The following is a 16,624-nucleotide window of genomic DNA, read 5'->3' on the forward strand; positions in this document are numbered from 1 at the left end:
CATGGGAAGTGGAGGGAGTACTGGGGATGATTGAGAAGTGCACCAGGATGTCGCAGAGGTCCTTTTTAGAATGTTGAAAGGGGCAAGGAAGACTTTTTTTCAATCAGTTAGTGAGAAATGGCCTAATTTCTGCTTCTATGTCTAATGGTCTAAATGGCTTTCTTCACTAAGGCTAGACCTAAAATGTTGTCTATTTCCTGTTTATTTTGTGCAACAATCATGTCCTTTATGCCCTGTTTGATGGACCATCCATACCCAATTTATCTCTTAACTTCTTGTAAAGCATCATTGTTTATTATTCTGAGTATTTCATTAATGACATCACATTGTAGTGTTAATGAAGCTGAACTTTTTAAAATAACCTAATGTTTGAACCAAATGATTGATTATTGTGCGAATGTGTCAGATGCAAATTGTCACTGAATCTAATGCTTATATAACTAGGGACTTTTTATATTTATGTAATTAGTTTGTAAACACAAGTGTTTGTGTTTCAAGAATATTATGCATTAGGATATCTTGGCATGTTTGTGCCTGTTCTGGGTTCAATGTGGGTTGTAAGGCAATCGGTTCTTGGTTCCCAAGTTCACTTTATTCCGCTTTCAGGAACCTCCTTGTTTTCTTAAAGAAGTGATTAGATCAAATTGTGAAATTATTGGGTACAGAATTTGCCTTCATTTTTTTTCCTAAAGTTATACGGTTGGTGTTTTATCCTAAAGGATAGGAGGAGCAAGATACTAATGTTTGTTTAGTAGATGACTTGGCATTAGATTCTCTGTCGATTCAATAAATGCGTTTCTCAGTCCTGCAATCTGTTAATTCATTTAATCGTGTTAGATCTCTTCCCTCTTCCACCTTGCATTGTATTGTGTGCATGCCTTTGTTCTGCATGTCGGCTGTGATGGCCAATAGTCTATATAAAAACTGTGCCAAGTTTATGCTCATTCTGTAACAATGTCATTTGTCAATACGGAAGAGTTACAACTGTATGGAATGTAACGGGTAAACCTCGCGTTTGGGATTCTTTTGGCTTGATGGTGTGTAACATCTATCCTATGCCTTGCCTGGATGTCAGTTTTGTTGCTGATGTAAAGTTGCTTTCATCAGCATTGTTGTATCTTAGTGGTGCACAAACATGCAGAAAGCACTGGCGTTTAGAAATCTAACCATTACCATAACAATCCTCTTGTACTATACATGGAAACAGTCTTATAGTATGAACAGCAGGTTGAGTGAACTTCTGGTTTTGTTTTGGACTAGACTACTGTTTCCTGTATGTCCATTAGTTTTGGACTTTTAATCTAATCTGTTAGAAATTAGCAGTTCATTTTTTTTCTTTTGCCACTGGTTAATGACAGTTTGTTCAATAAACAGTTATTTACTTATTAAGTTTACAGACCTGGTGCTCGTATCCTGTTAACCTAAATTAAACAGTAGAATTGGGGAAATCTGGTGGTTTAGTCAAACTTTTCACATCTGTCGCAGCTCGGGGAACAGTAGGGCTTAATATTACAGTGCACTATCCACGGAGAGTCGTGACATGCACCTTTTGCCTAAATAGAATGCCAAGAGTTGCTGGCCTAGCCACTTAATTTGGGTACTGTATGCCAGCTTGAGTTGGTGCTTTTAGAAGAAAATTGTGGGGAGATTTTGCATGAGGTGAAGCTCAATCCATTTTTATGCCACCTTCTGTTATTCTGGCCTACTTAAATGAACTAATTACATTTATTCTGGGGCACCCTTTAGATGAGTAATTTGGACTTGCCCTGAAACACAACATGATTTATATTTGATTTATAGAATCATTTTCTCCTGCTGCTTTCTAATCTTTGAATAGCCAGACAGTTGTCAATCTAAGAACAGTAGTAAATAGCCTTTAATTGGCCATGCTGTCCCATTTGGACCATTTTCCCAAGCACTGACTGTGGTTTATGTTTCGATAATCTTGTTTCCATGTTCCAGACTCTGGACCATCCATCAGCAACAGAGCAACACCATGGAGTATCAGCTAGTACATATTTAACGATCTCCATGACCGCACTGAAAGGAATACATTTTGTTGTTGTGCTCATCAAAGGTCATTGTTGTAATTGGTGCTTTGTTTTTTTTTGCTTTCTTTAGGCACTTTCAATCCCGAGTATTTAAGCAGGTTGTGGCCTCCATAGCTGAAGGAACAAATGAAGACTTTGTTCCTGATCCAGTTCAACAGCAAAGAACTATTCTTGGAGATCTGAAACGCCGTGGACAGAAGAAAGCCATGGCACCAGTCAACAGGGTTGGCAATTCAGTGAGATGTAAGACTGCTTTAGTCACTATCCTATCTCCTCCTCCTCCTCTCCCGATCTTCACTTTAGTGAAAAAAAGAAAGGCAAGGGTCAAAGCTGAAGAATCTGGTTTCAACATTATTGGTTTCTCATTCTTGACACCATTCTAATAAATCTCTACACCTGATCCAAGGCCTTGATATCGTTCCTAAAGTGTGGTGTCCAGAATTGGACACACTTCCAGCTGAGATTGAACTAACGATTTATAAAGGTTTAGCATAACTTACCTCTTTCAGTCTCCCCTCCACTCCCTCACCCCCAAGAAACCCGCTGGGTTTCATTTGAGTGCTGATGAAGTGATTTCTTGTTGCATTTAAGTTTAGTGATTAAATGAGTTTATGGAGGGAGATTGTTCTGCTGCTAAGTAAGGATGAACTTTAACTTTTTTTTGGTTTTAGCACAAAACCAAGGACTTGGCCAGAATGTGGCTCCTGCTCAAGAACAAGGTGGCAGATTTGAAGTGTTTAATGAAAATCGATTGCAGACCCAGCCTGCAGACCAACTGAGATCGACAGAGGGGCAGTGGACTGTGCTTCCTTCGACATCTGCTAAAGAGAATGAAATTGCGCCAGGACCCTGGAATACATCTGGAATACGGGTCAGTGGAATGGGAAGTTTTGAACTGGAAGGGTGGAATTTTACCATCCCAGGATAGGCTGGAGGGTGGGGTGGGGGGCTGAAATCAGTGGCATGGCAGGGCACCATGTCAATTGCCTACCCTCCTCCACTGGGAGTTCACCAGCAGTGGTTGAGACAGTGCTCTGCCTGTCCTTGGCCCTCCTTTTGCTGCAGCTGGTATTTTATCGACAGCAGGGTGTCCATGCCATGTGGCATCTTGCAGCCTTGTTTACAAAGAGGGGGTCCTGCCTGTCCCACCACCACTCACTTTGTTACCTAGCTCCGCTGACCATTGTCTTTGGGGCCTGGATACAGTTCCAGCCGTGGTCACTGATCTTGGTGTCACTGCCGGTCTAGAGAGCTACTGGCCATTAGATTGGCCATGTGGATGCTGGTTTGCCCCGACTGTTAAACCTGGGGATGGGGTCAATGCCTCTGTAAGATTCCGGCCATAGTATCAGCTTAGCTCGGTGTAGCATTCTAACATTTGTTAGAAGATTGAGTTGAAGTCCCACTCCAAGACTTTTGAGTGCAAAATGTCAGTTAACACGTGAGTGCTGCAATGCCTTTTAGATGCCTGTTCAGATTAATGTTACACTAAAGGATATCAGAAAGTTTGCTAAGTCTCAGATTTACCACCCTCTGGAGAAATTATTCCCTATCTTGTTCCTAAATGGCCTATCTCTTGTTCTGAGACTGTGCCCCCTGGTTCCAGAACCCCCAACCAGAGGAAACATCCTTCCTGTATCTACCCTGTTGAGCCCTGTAAGAATTTTGTATACTTCAATAAGATCACCTCTCATTCTCCTAAACTGTAGAGTCTATAGGCCTAGTCTCCTCAGTCTTTCCTCATAGGACAATCCTGCCATCCTGAAAATTAGTCTGGTGAAGCTTCGTTGCACTCCCTCTATGGCCAGTATACCCTTCCTTGGGTAAGGAGACCAAAGCTGCACACTCCAGGTGTGGTCTCACCAAGGCTGCATACAACTACAGCAAGACTTCCTTATTTCTGTATTCAGATCCCCTTGCAATAAAGGCTAACGTACTATTTGCCACCTTTAATTGCTTGTTGCACCTACACGTTAGCTTTCAGTGACTTACGAACAAGGACACCCAGGTCCCTTTGGACATGAACATTTCCAAACCTCTCCACATTTAAGAAATACTCTACATTTCTGTTTTTCCTACCAAAGTGGACAACTTCAAATTTTTCTACATTTGGTATTCCATCTGCCATGTCCTTGCCCACTCACTTCCTCTAAATCTACTTGAAGCCTCTTTGCATCCTCCTCACAACTCTCATTCCACCAAGTTTTGTGTCATCAGCAAACTTAGAAATATTACATTTGGTCCCCCACATCCAAATCATTTACCTAGATTGTGAATAGCTGGGGCCAGCCACTGATCCTTGCAGTACCCTACTACTTACAGCCTGCCAACCCGAGAATGATCCATTTTATTCCTACTCTGTTTTCTGTTCATTAACCAATCCTCAATCCATACCAGTATATTTCCTCCAATTCCATTAGCTCTAATTTTGTTTACTAACCTCTTGTGTGGGACCTTATCAAAAGCCTTCTGAAAATCTAAATGCACCACATCCACTGGTTCTCCCTTTATCTATTCTGCTTGTTAGATCCGCAAAAAACTTCAGGTTTGTCAAATGTGATCTCCCTTTCATAAATCCATGTTGGCTCTGCCCATTCTCACCATTATTTTCTACACATACTTTAGAATAGATTCCAGCATTTTCCTTACGCACTGATGTCGAGCTAACAGGTCTGTAGTTCCCTGTTTTCTCTCTCCCTCCTTTCTTACTTCTATTTCTGCTGTCAATTCACCCACTTTACCTGAATGCACATAGCATTCACAACAGAGTGCCTTTATTTCTGACTTATTGTTTTCTTAATTTCTGACCTTAACTGCGGGTGCATTCTTATGTTTGTCTATTCTGACCCTTCCTGGCACACTTTGATAACCACTTCCTTTATTGCTACCCTGCTTCCTTACTTTCTCTCTCCTTAGTTTATCACTTCTTTCCTCACCCGCACTATTTAGTTTATAGCCGTCTCTACTGCCCTGGTTATATGATTCGCCAGAATGCTGGTCCCAGCATGTTTGAGGTGAAGACCATTCCAGCAGTACAGCTCTTACTTTTCCCAATTCTGATGCTAGTGCCCCAGGAATTGAAACCCATTTCTCCAATCTAAGCTATACATTTAACTCTCTAATCTTAATTACCCAATACCAATTTGCTCATGGCTCGGGTAATAATCCTTTGTCATTCTGCTTTAGACCCTAGCTGCTCATACTGTCTAAGCAGAACTTCCATCTTAATCCTACCTATGTTGTTGGTACCAATATGGACTATGACCATTGGACCTTCCCCCTCCCGCTGCATGTTCCTCTCCAGCCCAGAGCAAATGTCCTTAACTCTGGCACGGGGCCGGCAACACAGCTTGTCTGGACTCATGCTCTCCACTGCAGAGAACAGTATCTATCCATCTGACTATTCTGTCTTCTATCACTACCACACTCCTCTTTGCTCACCCCACTTGAATGGTGCCATGGTCAGTCTGCTCATCCACCTTGCAGTCCTTCTGCTCATCCACACAGGTAGCAAAGTCAGGACTGAAACTCTTCCCATCACTACATGCTGGTTCCCCTTACCTGCCTGACTCCTGACATTGACCAACTCTAAAGCTCTGCCTAACCTAAGGGGAGTGACTGTCTCCTGGAACAAAGTGTCCAGGTAACTCTTCCCCTCCCTGATGCCCTGCAATGGCTGCAACTCAGACTCCAGTTCAGCAACTGAGCCTAAGCTGCAGACACTTTCTGCAAATATGGTTGTCTGGGTTTTCAGTGTATTAAGTCGCTAGAGCACCACTAGCCCTGCCATTTCTGTCCAACTTTATTTATTTAGTTTGTCAATTAGTTAATAATTTACACAGATAAGGCAACAGAAAGTTGTACTCACCTAGCTTGGGGGTGAGGAACGAAACTCACCAACTACTGGAGGCTGAAAAAAAAAGTAATAAAAGGAACACAGCACCTCGTTGCCCCTCTACATTGAATTCCCACCTGAACAAAATTCCCAACCACTTAAACTACTTCACACTCACTCAGGCAGCTTCCTGTTAGCTAGGCTATTAAACTAACAGTGTTTGAAAGTAAGAACCTAACTCTTAAGCTAAATTTAAACTTAAAAGCTTACCAAAACTTACCACCTGAACCAAATACCCAAGTACTCACTCAATCTGTGTCTCACTCAGATGTAATCCTGTTTCCGCGCACCCCTCTCTCCTAAATGCAAAGCTGATCAGAATCCTTTTGCAAAACGTGAGTAAGAAAGAACTTGTATTTATATAGCACCTTTCTCAATCTCAGGACATCCCAAAGCACTCCACAGCCAATGAAATGCTTTTGAACAGTAGTTACTATTGTAATGTAGGAAACTTTGCAAACAATTTACAAATAGCCAGATCCTACATACAAACAATTTACAAACAGCAAGATCCTACAAGCAATATGATAATGACCAGATTAAGAGTATTCTTTTAATGATGTTGTATGAAGGATAAAAATAGGACATCAGGTAGAGCTCCCCTGCCCCAATGCAAAATAGTACATAGAAATGTTTACATCTGCCTCAACAGACAGAGCTTAATGATGACACTTCTGAATGTGGTATGCCCTCAGTACCACTGCACTGAAGTGTTAGCCTAGATTTTTGTACTGAGGGCTCTGATGGGACTTGAACCCACAACTTTCTGACTCGGGCAACTGAGCCATAGCTGACATAGTTACTTTATTTTTATTTTATTTTAGCTTTGCCTGAAGTATTGTATTGACTAAAAATGTTTTGAATATGGAATCTGAGGTGATTAAATATAAACGCTCTTTTGTCATTATTTTGAATCGTCTGAGTGCGGCTTTTGTTGGTGCACTTAATTTAGTTTTGTTTAAATTTAAGGAAAAGTAGTAGTGTTGAAGATCTTCCTCCAGAACCCAAAGAATAAAATTCAAAATGGGAAATCATGTGACTAGCTTAACAATCTTGACAATAGATGTTTTCCAGTTTTTGGTTGTCACCTTGGAAGTGTTAAATATTATCTGATGCTGAGGGGCAAAATCAATAACTTCAGACATCTCACTCATTTACCTTGAGGCTAGGGTGTATTATCACAGAACTGTTACAGTGCAGAAGGAGGCCATTTGGCCCATTGTTTCTGCACCGGATATCCATTATAGCTGATGTATGATCTTCCTGTTTGGATAATTAACACTGAAGTGGTTGAAACGTCTGGAGATAATCTCATTGATAATCCTACTTGTCTTCCCATCAGGAGTTTGGTGAACTTTCTCTTGGCTACATGCATTGCAGTGATCTGAAGTTCTTTTTTCCCCCCTATAAATTGTTAGACCTGTTTGACTAAAAATTAGTTTGTAAACCATCTTATGCAATGATGCTCAGTTAACTAAAATACCATTCAGTTCATCAAGTTGATCTGTTTCTTCTTTTTAGATGCCTCGGCATTCCAATGTACATGCGTTTACTGCTGCCTTGTCAGCCAACAGACCCGATTTCAAGCTTTATGAGGAAGAATTTTCTCACGAGGAGACTACGTATGTATAAAACTAGTGAATGTTATTTGGATTGATATTCTTCTTGAGGTGCGTGTAAACCATGGTAGGATTTTCCCTTCATTGGGCGGGTGGGCCCAGGAATGGCTGTGAAACAGACCACTGCCCATGATCAGGCACCGACCGACCGTGTTGTCACGCTGGCTGGCCAATTAACGGCCAGCCAGTTTGAAAGGTGCGCTGAAATGCTCAGCGCTTTCGAGGTCGAGGTGGGGGTGGGAGCAGCACGAGCGCTAAAGCCTGTCCATGCATGGGGGATCGGGCACTGAAAACTCCCTGAAGGCACAGAGCTGCCCCAGGGAGCTGAAGAACTTAACAATTGAAAATAAAGATCTTAAAAATAGGGGAAACATCCCCACACGTGACTCCGTCACATGAACAGAGACATATTAAAAATGTTGTTTAAAAAGTTTTTTATTTTTTAAACTACTGTCGGAAACCTTATCCTGCCCGTGGCTGAGGTTTCCTAAAAAATGCAAAGGCTGCCTGACCTATTCGCCCTCATGCCAACCATAAGGTTGGATGGGCAGTGAAAAATAGGATTAAATCAATTGATTAATGGTCTTAATAGGGCTCTTAATTGTGGGCAGGTGCACTGCTGACCCTCACACCCGCCGATCGAAATATCACAAGTTGCGCGATGACATTGAGGTGCTTGCCAATCAGGTCAGGTGCACGTCCACCTGCGGGACGTAAAATTCTGCCCCATCTCCCAAATATGGCTAAGAAAAGAAACATCTCACTGGTGGTGTAAGGAGAGGGATGCTCTTGAGGCAGAGAGAGGTGATTAGACGCTGTGGCTGGGTTCAGAGTTTCTGATCTTGTAGCATTCCATCTTGAAATGGGGGATGGGGATGGAGCTGAAGCCCCATTTCCTGATGATTTATTTGATCCTGAGTTACTTCAATTTTTTTTTAAGATTGGGGAAGGCTCAACCAATGTTTTCTTATTTTAAAATCTGACTTCCAATTGACCTTGGATCGCAAAACTGAATTTTAAAAACTTCAGTATTTTTCCCAATCTCGTTGCTTTTCATTTTGTTACTTTATAAGTACAGGTAAGGCAAAGGGTGAGGTTAAATCTTCAGTTGCACAAAACAAAGTTAATTATAAATTATGTTGATCTATACTTTTAAGTGAAGTGCCAGTACCGGAACTGTTAGCTAATGGGTCAAACCTTAACCAGTGGTCATCTTCAACTTTGCTGACTAAAGTTTTTTGTCTTGTACTCATCAGGACACTTGGCTATAATACTAATATAAGGGGAAAACAACAATTTATGCAGTATGATAAGGGAGTGCTGATTGGTTGGCAAGCAGACTCTGGTAGAGGTGTTGCCATGGAGAATCCACCAGTGATGACGACTGATAATTAACTGCCAAGCATTGTTTGAAATTTAAACCAGGTAGCTTGACCCTGATTTGGTAAAGGCATTGCCCTGAGGAAATGAGTCAGTGAATGGCTGTCACTTATTTTGTTTAGCTGAAACAGGTGCAATGTGTGTGTGTGTGTTCTTACTGTCTGCAAAGAACTGGGCCCTGTGTATTAATATATGTAGCTTCCAGTACACGTAAATGCGCCACATTAAAGCACGGGCTTTAATGTGCTATATGAATTTTGGTGCCAATGTGTTACTAAGTACGTAGACCATATGTCCAAAAGACTGGCAGATCGTATCACACAGCATGACCCAGCCGCTGTTTGCTATGGGCAAGATGCAGACCATACCGAACCAGCCTGTGCTTGCAAAACTCAAAACACAACCTCCAACATCTGATGTGATTCTGCGATTGGACAACATTTGCTAAATAATCCTCAGTGTGTCATGAATTACGCTGACAACTAATTTAAGATTGCCAGTTGGCTTGCAGTGTGGCACATTTGCATGTACAGGAAGCTACATATATTAATACACAGGGCTCTGTTATTTGCAGACAGAAAGAACATATACACACATTACGCCTGTTTCAGCTAAACAAAATAAGTGACAGCCCTTCGCTGACTCATTCCTCAGGGCAATGCCTTGACCAATCAGGATCAAGCTGCCTGGTTTAAATTTAAAATAATGCTTGGCAGTTAACTGCCAGTTACCATTAACTGGTGCATTCTCCATGGCAACGCCTCTACCAATCAGCCCACATCCATCAGAGTCCACTTGCCAGCTAATCAGCATTCTTTTCTCGGACAACAAAAATTGTTGTTTTCCCCTTATATTAGTATACTTGTGAAGTGTCCTTATGAGTACAAGAAAAAAGCTTCGACATGTTTGTTTTTTCAGCAGTGCTCGAGTTCTGTAATATCAAATGACTATCTTCCACTTTTCAGCTGCCTGGGTTTTTAACATTGTCTTTTTGCTTGTATACCATGGATAGCAATTTCTTTGTAGTCAGCTGTGCAGTGCTTTTTTGATACTCTGCCTAAGCGTCTTTTTCCATCTGTGATCCTTGGCAACAAGTGTTGGCAAGGTAAGATGACCACTGCCCATTACTTCCTTTCTCAGAGACACATTATCCAGCTGATTGCTGGGTGGGGATCAGACTGGGAACCTTGGCTGGCCTATTCGTTCTTCTCCAACTAAAGATATTGTGACAAATTGTGCCACAAACCATTAGCTGCTCCATGGGAAATCGCCCAAATCAACAAAGATATGACATTCAATCCAGATTTGTATTGGCCTAACATTATAGAAGTCAGTGAGTTTATTCCTTCCAGTTGAGGATGAGTTTATAACCTTTCTTGAATTGTTCAAGGCATAGCCTTATGAAATGACTTATTCTATATATCAAACCATAAGTGCCCTCAATAGTACCACTCCAGAAATTAACAATTTAATTATAAACAGTTACTTGGTATAACAGTACTTGAACACTGCTGGAAAGAGAGACATGTTGCCAAAGCTTTTCGTCTTGCAATCATCAAGACAAACAGTAGAATGCCAAGTTGCAAATGATCAGAACAACTTATACTGAAGGTGAAAAGGGTGCTGATTGTTTGGCAAGTCGACTGGCTGAGGCATTGCTATGGAGAAATCAACAGTGAACTATAGGCTCCACAAGCTCCTGGGTAATTCAAAAAAAGGTACAAGGCTTGAACATATTCCTTTTGTTAGCAGAGACCGGGTCCCTGCATATGAACGTATGTGTCTTCTTTCAAGTGTAAATGAGCCACATTATCAGCTTGACTGATTATTTTAAATTGGTTGTTAGTGTAGCTATTAGCACACTCAGGATTATTCAGCAGGTACTGCCCAATTACAGAATCACATCTAACAGACATTTTGTTTTGGGTTTTGCAAGTGCGGGCTGATTATGTACGGTCTGTACTCTGCCTATTATGCACAACTAAAGAAACATGCTGTTTGATTTGATCAGCCAATCTCTAGGATGCATGGCCTACATAGCTGGTAACCCACCTGTATCAACTATCATCAGTTCAAAACAATGTTCTGCAACATTGTTGAGCAACCTTGTGTTTGAATTTCAGCGTTGGTGTGATGCCAAGTACTTAGGCCATACGTCCTAGTGATTGACTGAAGCGAGCAGCATGTTCCTTCGGTTGTACATAATGGGCAGAGTACAGACAGTACTCAACCAGCCCACGTTCGCAAGGCCCAAAACACAATGAGTACTGTTAGTTCTGATTCCGCAATTGAGCAGCACTTGCTGAGTGTGCTAACAGCTACACTAATAGCCAATTTCAGATGATCAGATAAGCTCCTGATGTGGCTCATTTATACTTGCTGGAAGAGTCATGCATTCATATGCAGGGATCTGTTCTCTGCAAGCAAAAGGAATATGTTCAAACCTTGGAACTTTTTTAATAGCCCAGGAGCTTGGGGAGCCTACAATTCACCATTGCTTTCTCCATGGCCATGCCTTGGCCATTCAGAGTTAGCTGGCCAACCAATCAGCATTCTTTTCTACTGTGATTATTTGAAATTTGGCACTCTTGCCTTTTGTCCTGATGAGTGTAAGACGAAAAGCTTCGGCAACATGTTTCTCTTTTCAGCAATTTGATTATAATCTCTCGTTCTGGTGAGACTTTTATTTTTAATTTAGTTTCACTTGATTATGTAACCATTCTCCCTTGAATACAAAATACACAGCCTAGCACCAGATTCCGGCTAGTTTAGATGTAATCAAATGCCATGGGATTCTTGTACTATTCTGGAATATTGAAATATGGACTTGTATCCTAAGAGTATGTATAAGCAAGAACAGGGTGTGTTTGTGCTTTCCGTTTTAAAAGGAACTTCTTATGAACAGCTGTTTCAAAATTCATAACATTCCCTCATGGAGTTTAAATCCAGATTTTGGGATAATATTTGCATTGATCTGTTGCAGGACACCTCGTAAGATTGAGCCCTTATTTACCCCAGTTTTGAGCGCTCGGAAACCCAGCAAAGAATTGAATCCATTGCTCAGGGTGCAAGTACAAAATTGCAAAGAAGAGAAGGAAGTGTCTATGTATTCAAAAGACCAGATCTATGCTGGACTGCGTGAGTTCTCCTTTGAAGAACTCCGAGCAGAGGAATTCAAAAAGAAATATAAAGCTCGCATCAAAGGTACAGGTATTTTGTACAGTCTTAATTGTCAATTTGCTGAATGGAAGAAAGAACTTGTGTATATATATCATAGCTTTCATGATCTTGATGACCCAGAAGAGCACTTTATATCCTGTAAATATTTTTGAAGTGTAGTCACTGTTTTATATAGGAAAACATTACAACCAATTTGTGCACAATGCCCCCCAAGAGCAATGATGTCTAAGATCAGATGATAGGTTAGTGAGAACAGAGGGGGCAGGTGCTTAACATCTAATCTGAAAGATGGCACCTCTGATAGTGCGGCACTCCCTCAGTATGACATTTAGCGTGAAATGTAGACCAATACTTCAATGCTGGATTGGGCTCAGGCTCTGGCAGGGGTGCTGCAACTTAAGTCTAGGTTGATGCCAGGAGCTAAACAAAAGCTGGTTGTTAATGCATTCTTAAGAGTGGATTTGACCTAAACAAAAATTAACTTGCTGCAAAGTTGTGAATCCATAAACATTCTGAATGCAATCATCATTTCCTTGGTAAGGGAGATGATCTATCTTCTGATTGTAGATAGTTCACGCTGCTGAGTAGAATCAGCACTCGATCATAGAGCAGGGAATCATCTTTTCAATAGGGTATTCAATTAAGTTGTCAAACCTACTACAATGAATGGGAGACTACGCTTTTTATGTATTCTGCCATTTTGATATCTAGTAGCACTTGCCTCAAGTTCTAGGGTTTTGTATGCAGCTAATAGATGAATAAGCCAGCTATGTGCCACAATGCCAACCTGCAAGGTAATGGGGTAAGTACATGTACAGTGAAGAGGAATAGTAATGCATTTTTAGTGTTTGCCCATGCTTATCTGCATTCGGATCTTTACAGAACATGATGTTAAATCATTTACTAAAGGATTTCGCCCTTGTTGGTGTTCCCCATGCAGACCATTTTAAGTTTTCAGTTCTATTATTTCATTAATAAAGAGGAATATAATTTGCTAGTTGGTTGTCAATAATAATTATATCATAAAATATAGCAGCCCTCAGCCTCTATTCTTAATTTCAGTCTTTAAAAATATTTCCTGAAAATTATGCTGATGAATCCCCTGTTGCTGTTGTTTCTTAGTATTTTATACATCTGACTGGAATCATTTGTTAATTTAAAATTTGTGGCCCATCAGCCTAAAATGATTTCCTGGGAACTTGGATATTGTAGTCAAATTGAGCAATGATGTGAAAAGCCTGAATTGGCTTAATTAATGCATTAATGCAGCAATAATGTGAGGAGCTGAATGCTGCTAAACAGAGCATTTATTTGTTCAGAATTAAAAAATAACACTTGTTGCCTGTTCATGCATTTTGTAGGCATTCTTGTGTGTCTTGAAAGCTGCTATTGCATTTATGAGGAAAAATTTTCCCCCTGTTGGGGGAGGGTTGTATGGGGTCTGGCGCAAACCCAATTGGCGCCCCCGATCAGGGCCGCGCCGCCATTTTACATGGGTGGGCCAATTAAGGCCCGCCCATCGTGATGCTCACCCGGAAGCGCTGTGCGCTCCCTGTGTGGGCGGGAGGATTCTTTGAGTCGTTTCCTGCGCTCTTTTGCGCATGCGCGTGGAATAGTGCAGAAATCCCCGAGGCATGGAGGTGCCTCGGACATTAGTTTGACATGTGTAACTTTTAAATAAAGGAGAAAGAAAACCTTTTAAAACAGTCACATGAGCTAGGACATGTCAAAGAATTAATGTATAAATCTTTTATTAGATTTTAAAACTGTTCATGAAACCTCATCCTGCCCTTGGATGAGGTTTCATGAAAAATGCGAAGACAACCTGGGCTCTTCGCCTGCCCACCAACCTTAAGATTGGACAGGCAGCTCATTTAATTGAATTAATTAGGTTTTAAATGGCCTTAATAGGCCTTTGACAGTTCAGTGGGCGCGCAGCTGACTCAGCTGCGCGCCCGCTGAGATGAAAATCTAAATGACATGCGGTGGCGTCAGGATGCCCTCCCGACATCACCGCACCCCCACTCACCAACGGGAAAATGCTGCCCTTGATGTTGCTCAGACCTATATAAATTTCCACCCTAGATTGTAGACGTACTACAGTGCAATCTTGTGTACGTTGGGTTAATTTAATTATTTGACATCAATGTTGATAAATGATTGTTATCTTGGGCAGGCAATATATTGGCCCAGAACATTATCGTGCTTCAAGTTGCAGAATGAAATGTTTTTTGTTTAGTAACTTAACTGGCATGACTGTTTCCACGTTTAAGTGCACTTATTAAGTTTTCTTTTCTTTAGGTGTAACTTGCTTGAAGCAAGGCAAAACTATAATTTGTCACAATGGTGTATGTCAAATGCAAAGGAGGCTCCCCTGTGGGGTCCTTTCTCTATTTCCACCACCACCACTCCCCAACCACCCCATCCCATTGCCAATGTCATTGCTGATTTACCACATTAGCTATTATGCAGAAAGTGAGTAAGATACCTTAGTGGTAATTCTGTGTTGAGGCTTTGCAGTCAATAGGAAGTGAGCAGATTTTGCCTACCCCCATTACCCTCCTTTCACATACCCCAAATAGTGGGCGAATTGTATTCCCTCAGTATATGCTGGATTTGTACTATGTCTCTGATGAAAAGACTTTGTTCTGACCTGGTCACTCACTTTTGAAACATTTAATGGTGTTCTGTGGTATAGAGTTGTTGCAAAACCTTAGACCCGGCAGGAGAACAGTTGTGACTATCTTGTATATTTATACAGAACAAGAACAGAAGTTGTCGAAGTTAAAGCAGGAAAAGGAGGAGATGGAACAATTAATACACATGGCAGAAATGAGAATGAAACAGCAGCAAGAGCATAACCAACTAGAAACACAACAGGTCTGTTGACTATAGATGTAGTGACACTTCCTGATTTTACGATTACCACTGTGGCCAACTTACAAAATTGAGGAGTTTGGCCAGGTATGTTCAATTAAAAGATTGACTTAATCAATCCAGTACTCTCACATTATTATTGATGTAATAAATGGACTGGTAGAAAACATTGCATCTTTGGGTTATAATATTTTTACTCACGGCACCTTTTATCAAACCCCATTTTCGCACTGTTATTATGAATTCTTTGCAGGGCAGTGACCATTATGTAGGCTGATTGGTAGGCATTCTGTGCTAATAACTCTTCACAAATGTCCAGTGAGTTGCATAAATGCTGACCTAGAAAAGTAAAACAATACTTTCAAAAAAAAAATCTTTTGACTCATGGCCCAAATATGAGCATGTGACATGTGGAACCAAATGCTTGTACTGAAAAGTGTAATGATGCACGGGCTTATAATTTAACTAGTTAATCATATTCCCTCACTATATAGTTTGCAGTGTGGCGGCCGGGGGTGGGGGGGGCGGTGGTGGTGGTGGTGGATGGTGTGTGGTGGTGGCACATAATGCATGAAAAATTTAACTGGATACAGTGTTCAAGATTTCATTGGGTGGAGGGCACATGTTTGAAATTTTGCTCCCTAGAATTTTTCCTGGCACTTTGTACATTCTGAATATGGGAAATGCAATATAATGAACATGGGCATTGTTATTTTCATCAGTCAAAGAAGAGACCGATTGAATTTTATTGGAAATTATTTTTCTTGAACTTCTTTCTCCCAGTAGCAGCAATCTGTTAATTATTTTTGTTTTGGAAACAAAGCTCTCAGATTTGGTCTCTTGTTTTGCCTTATTTGTTACGGGATCCTTCCACTCAACTGTGGCCAGCATACAATAGAATTGTACACATTGCCTCCAAATGTGTCACTGCCCTGCCCCCACCCTGATTTTGTGGATTTCCCTAGAAGTGTACTTCCCTGGAGAGTTTAACCTAAAAACTGTAGTCCTATTCTATTCCATTTTCCAGTTTATATCCTTTTGATCTTAAAGGAAAAAGTAATTGGCATGGCAAGGTGCCAGAATAATTAAGGCCAAACCCAATTGTTTAGAGGCATCTTGTGCCCGAACCTGTTCCAAGTCAGGTATTGCACACCTACCCCCAAACCAGTTTTAAAGGTGTATTTATCCTCCTCTTAAGGCTTCCAATCCATGCTCCTAGTCTTTCAAAGCACTGGAATGTGAATGTGGCATGATTGTAAAGTCTGACCCACAGATGCAATGACAAAGCTGCCTGCTTGACTGGCACCCCTCCCACAAACATTCACTCCCTCTACCGCCAATGCACAGTGGCAGCAGTGTGTACCATCTACAAGATGCACTGCAGGAACTCGCCAGGACTCCTCAGCATCTTCCAAATCCATGACTGCTACCGTCAAGAAGGTCAAGGGCAGCAGATACATGGAAACACCAGCACCTGCAAGTTCCCCTCCAAACCACACACCATACTGACTTGGAAATATATCGTTGTTCCTTCACTGTCAAAATCCTGGAACTCCCTCCCTAAAAGCACTGTGGATGTACTTACATCCACATGGACTGCAGCAGTTCAAGAAGGCCACCAG

The 16,624-nt window shown here is 41.3% G+C and overlaps 1 protein-coding gene across 2 annotated transcripts in view; it reads left to right on the forward strand.

Annotated features, from left to right (window-relative positions):
- Positions 1 to 16,624, forward strand: part of bub1bb (BUB1 mitotic checkpoint serine/threonine kinase Bb) — an 86,419-nt gene that overhangs the window by 20,058 nt on the left and 49,737 nt on the right. For both annotated transcript variants that reach the window (XM_041213817.1, XM_041213816.1), the window contains exons 6-10: positions 2,122 to 2,294; positions 2,723 to 2,922; positions 7,468 to 7,568; positions 11,929 to 12,149; positions 14,887 to 15,005. In XM_041213817.1, the coding sequence (XP_041069751.1) occupies positions 2,122 to 2,294; positions 2,723 to 2,922; positions 7,468 to 7,568; positions 11,929 to 12,149; positions 14,887 to 15,005 (814 nt within the window). The remainder of the gene's footprint in view (positions 1 to 2,121; positions 2,295 to 2,722; positions 2,923 to 7,467; positions 7,569 to 11,928; positions 12,150 to 14,886; positions 15,006 to 16,624) is intronic.

Source organism: Carcharodon carcharias, chromosome 20 (genome assembly GCF_017639515.1).
Source record: "Carcharodon carcharias isolate sCarCar2 chromosome 20, sCarCar2.pri, whole genome shotgun sequence".
NCBI classification, from domain to species: Eukaryota; Metazoa; Chordata; class Chondrichthyes; order Lamniformes; family Lamnidae; genus Carcharodon; species Carcharodon carcharias.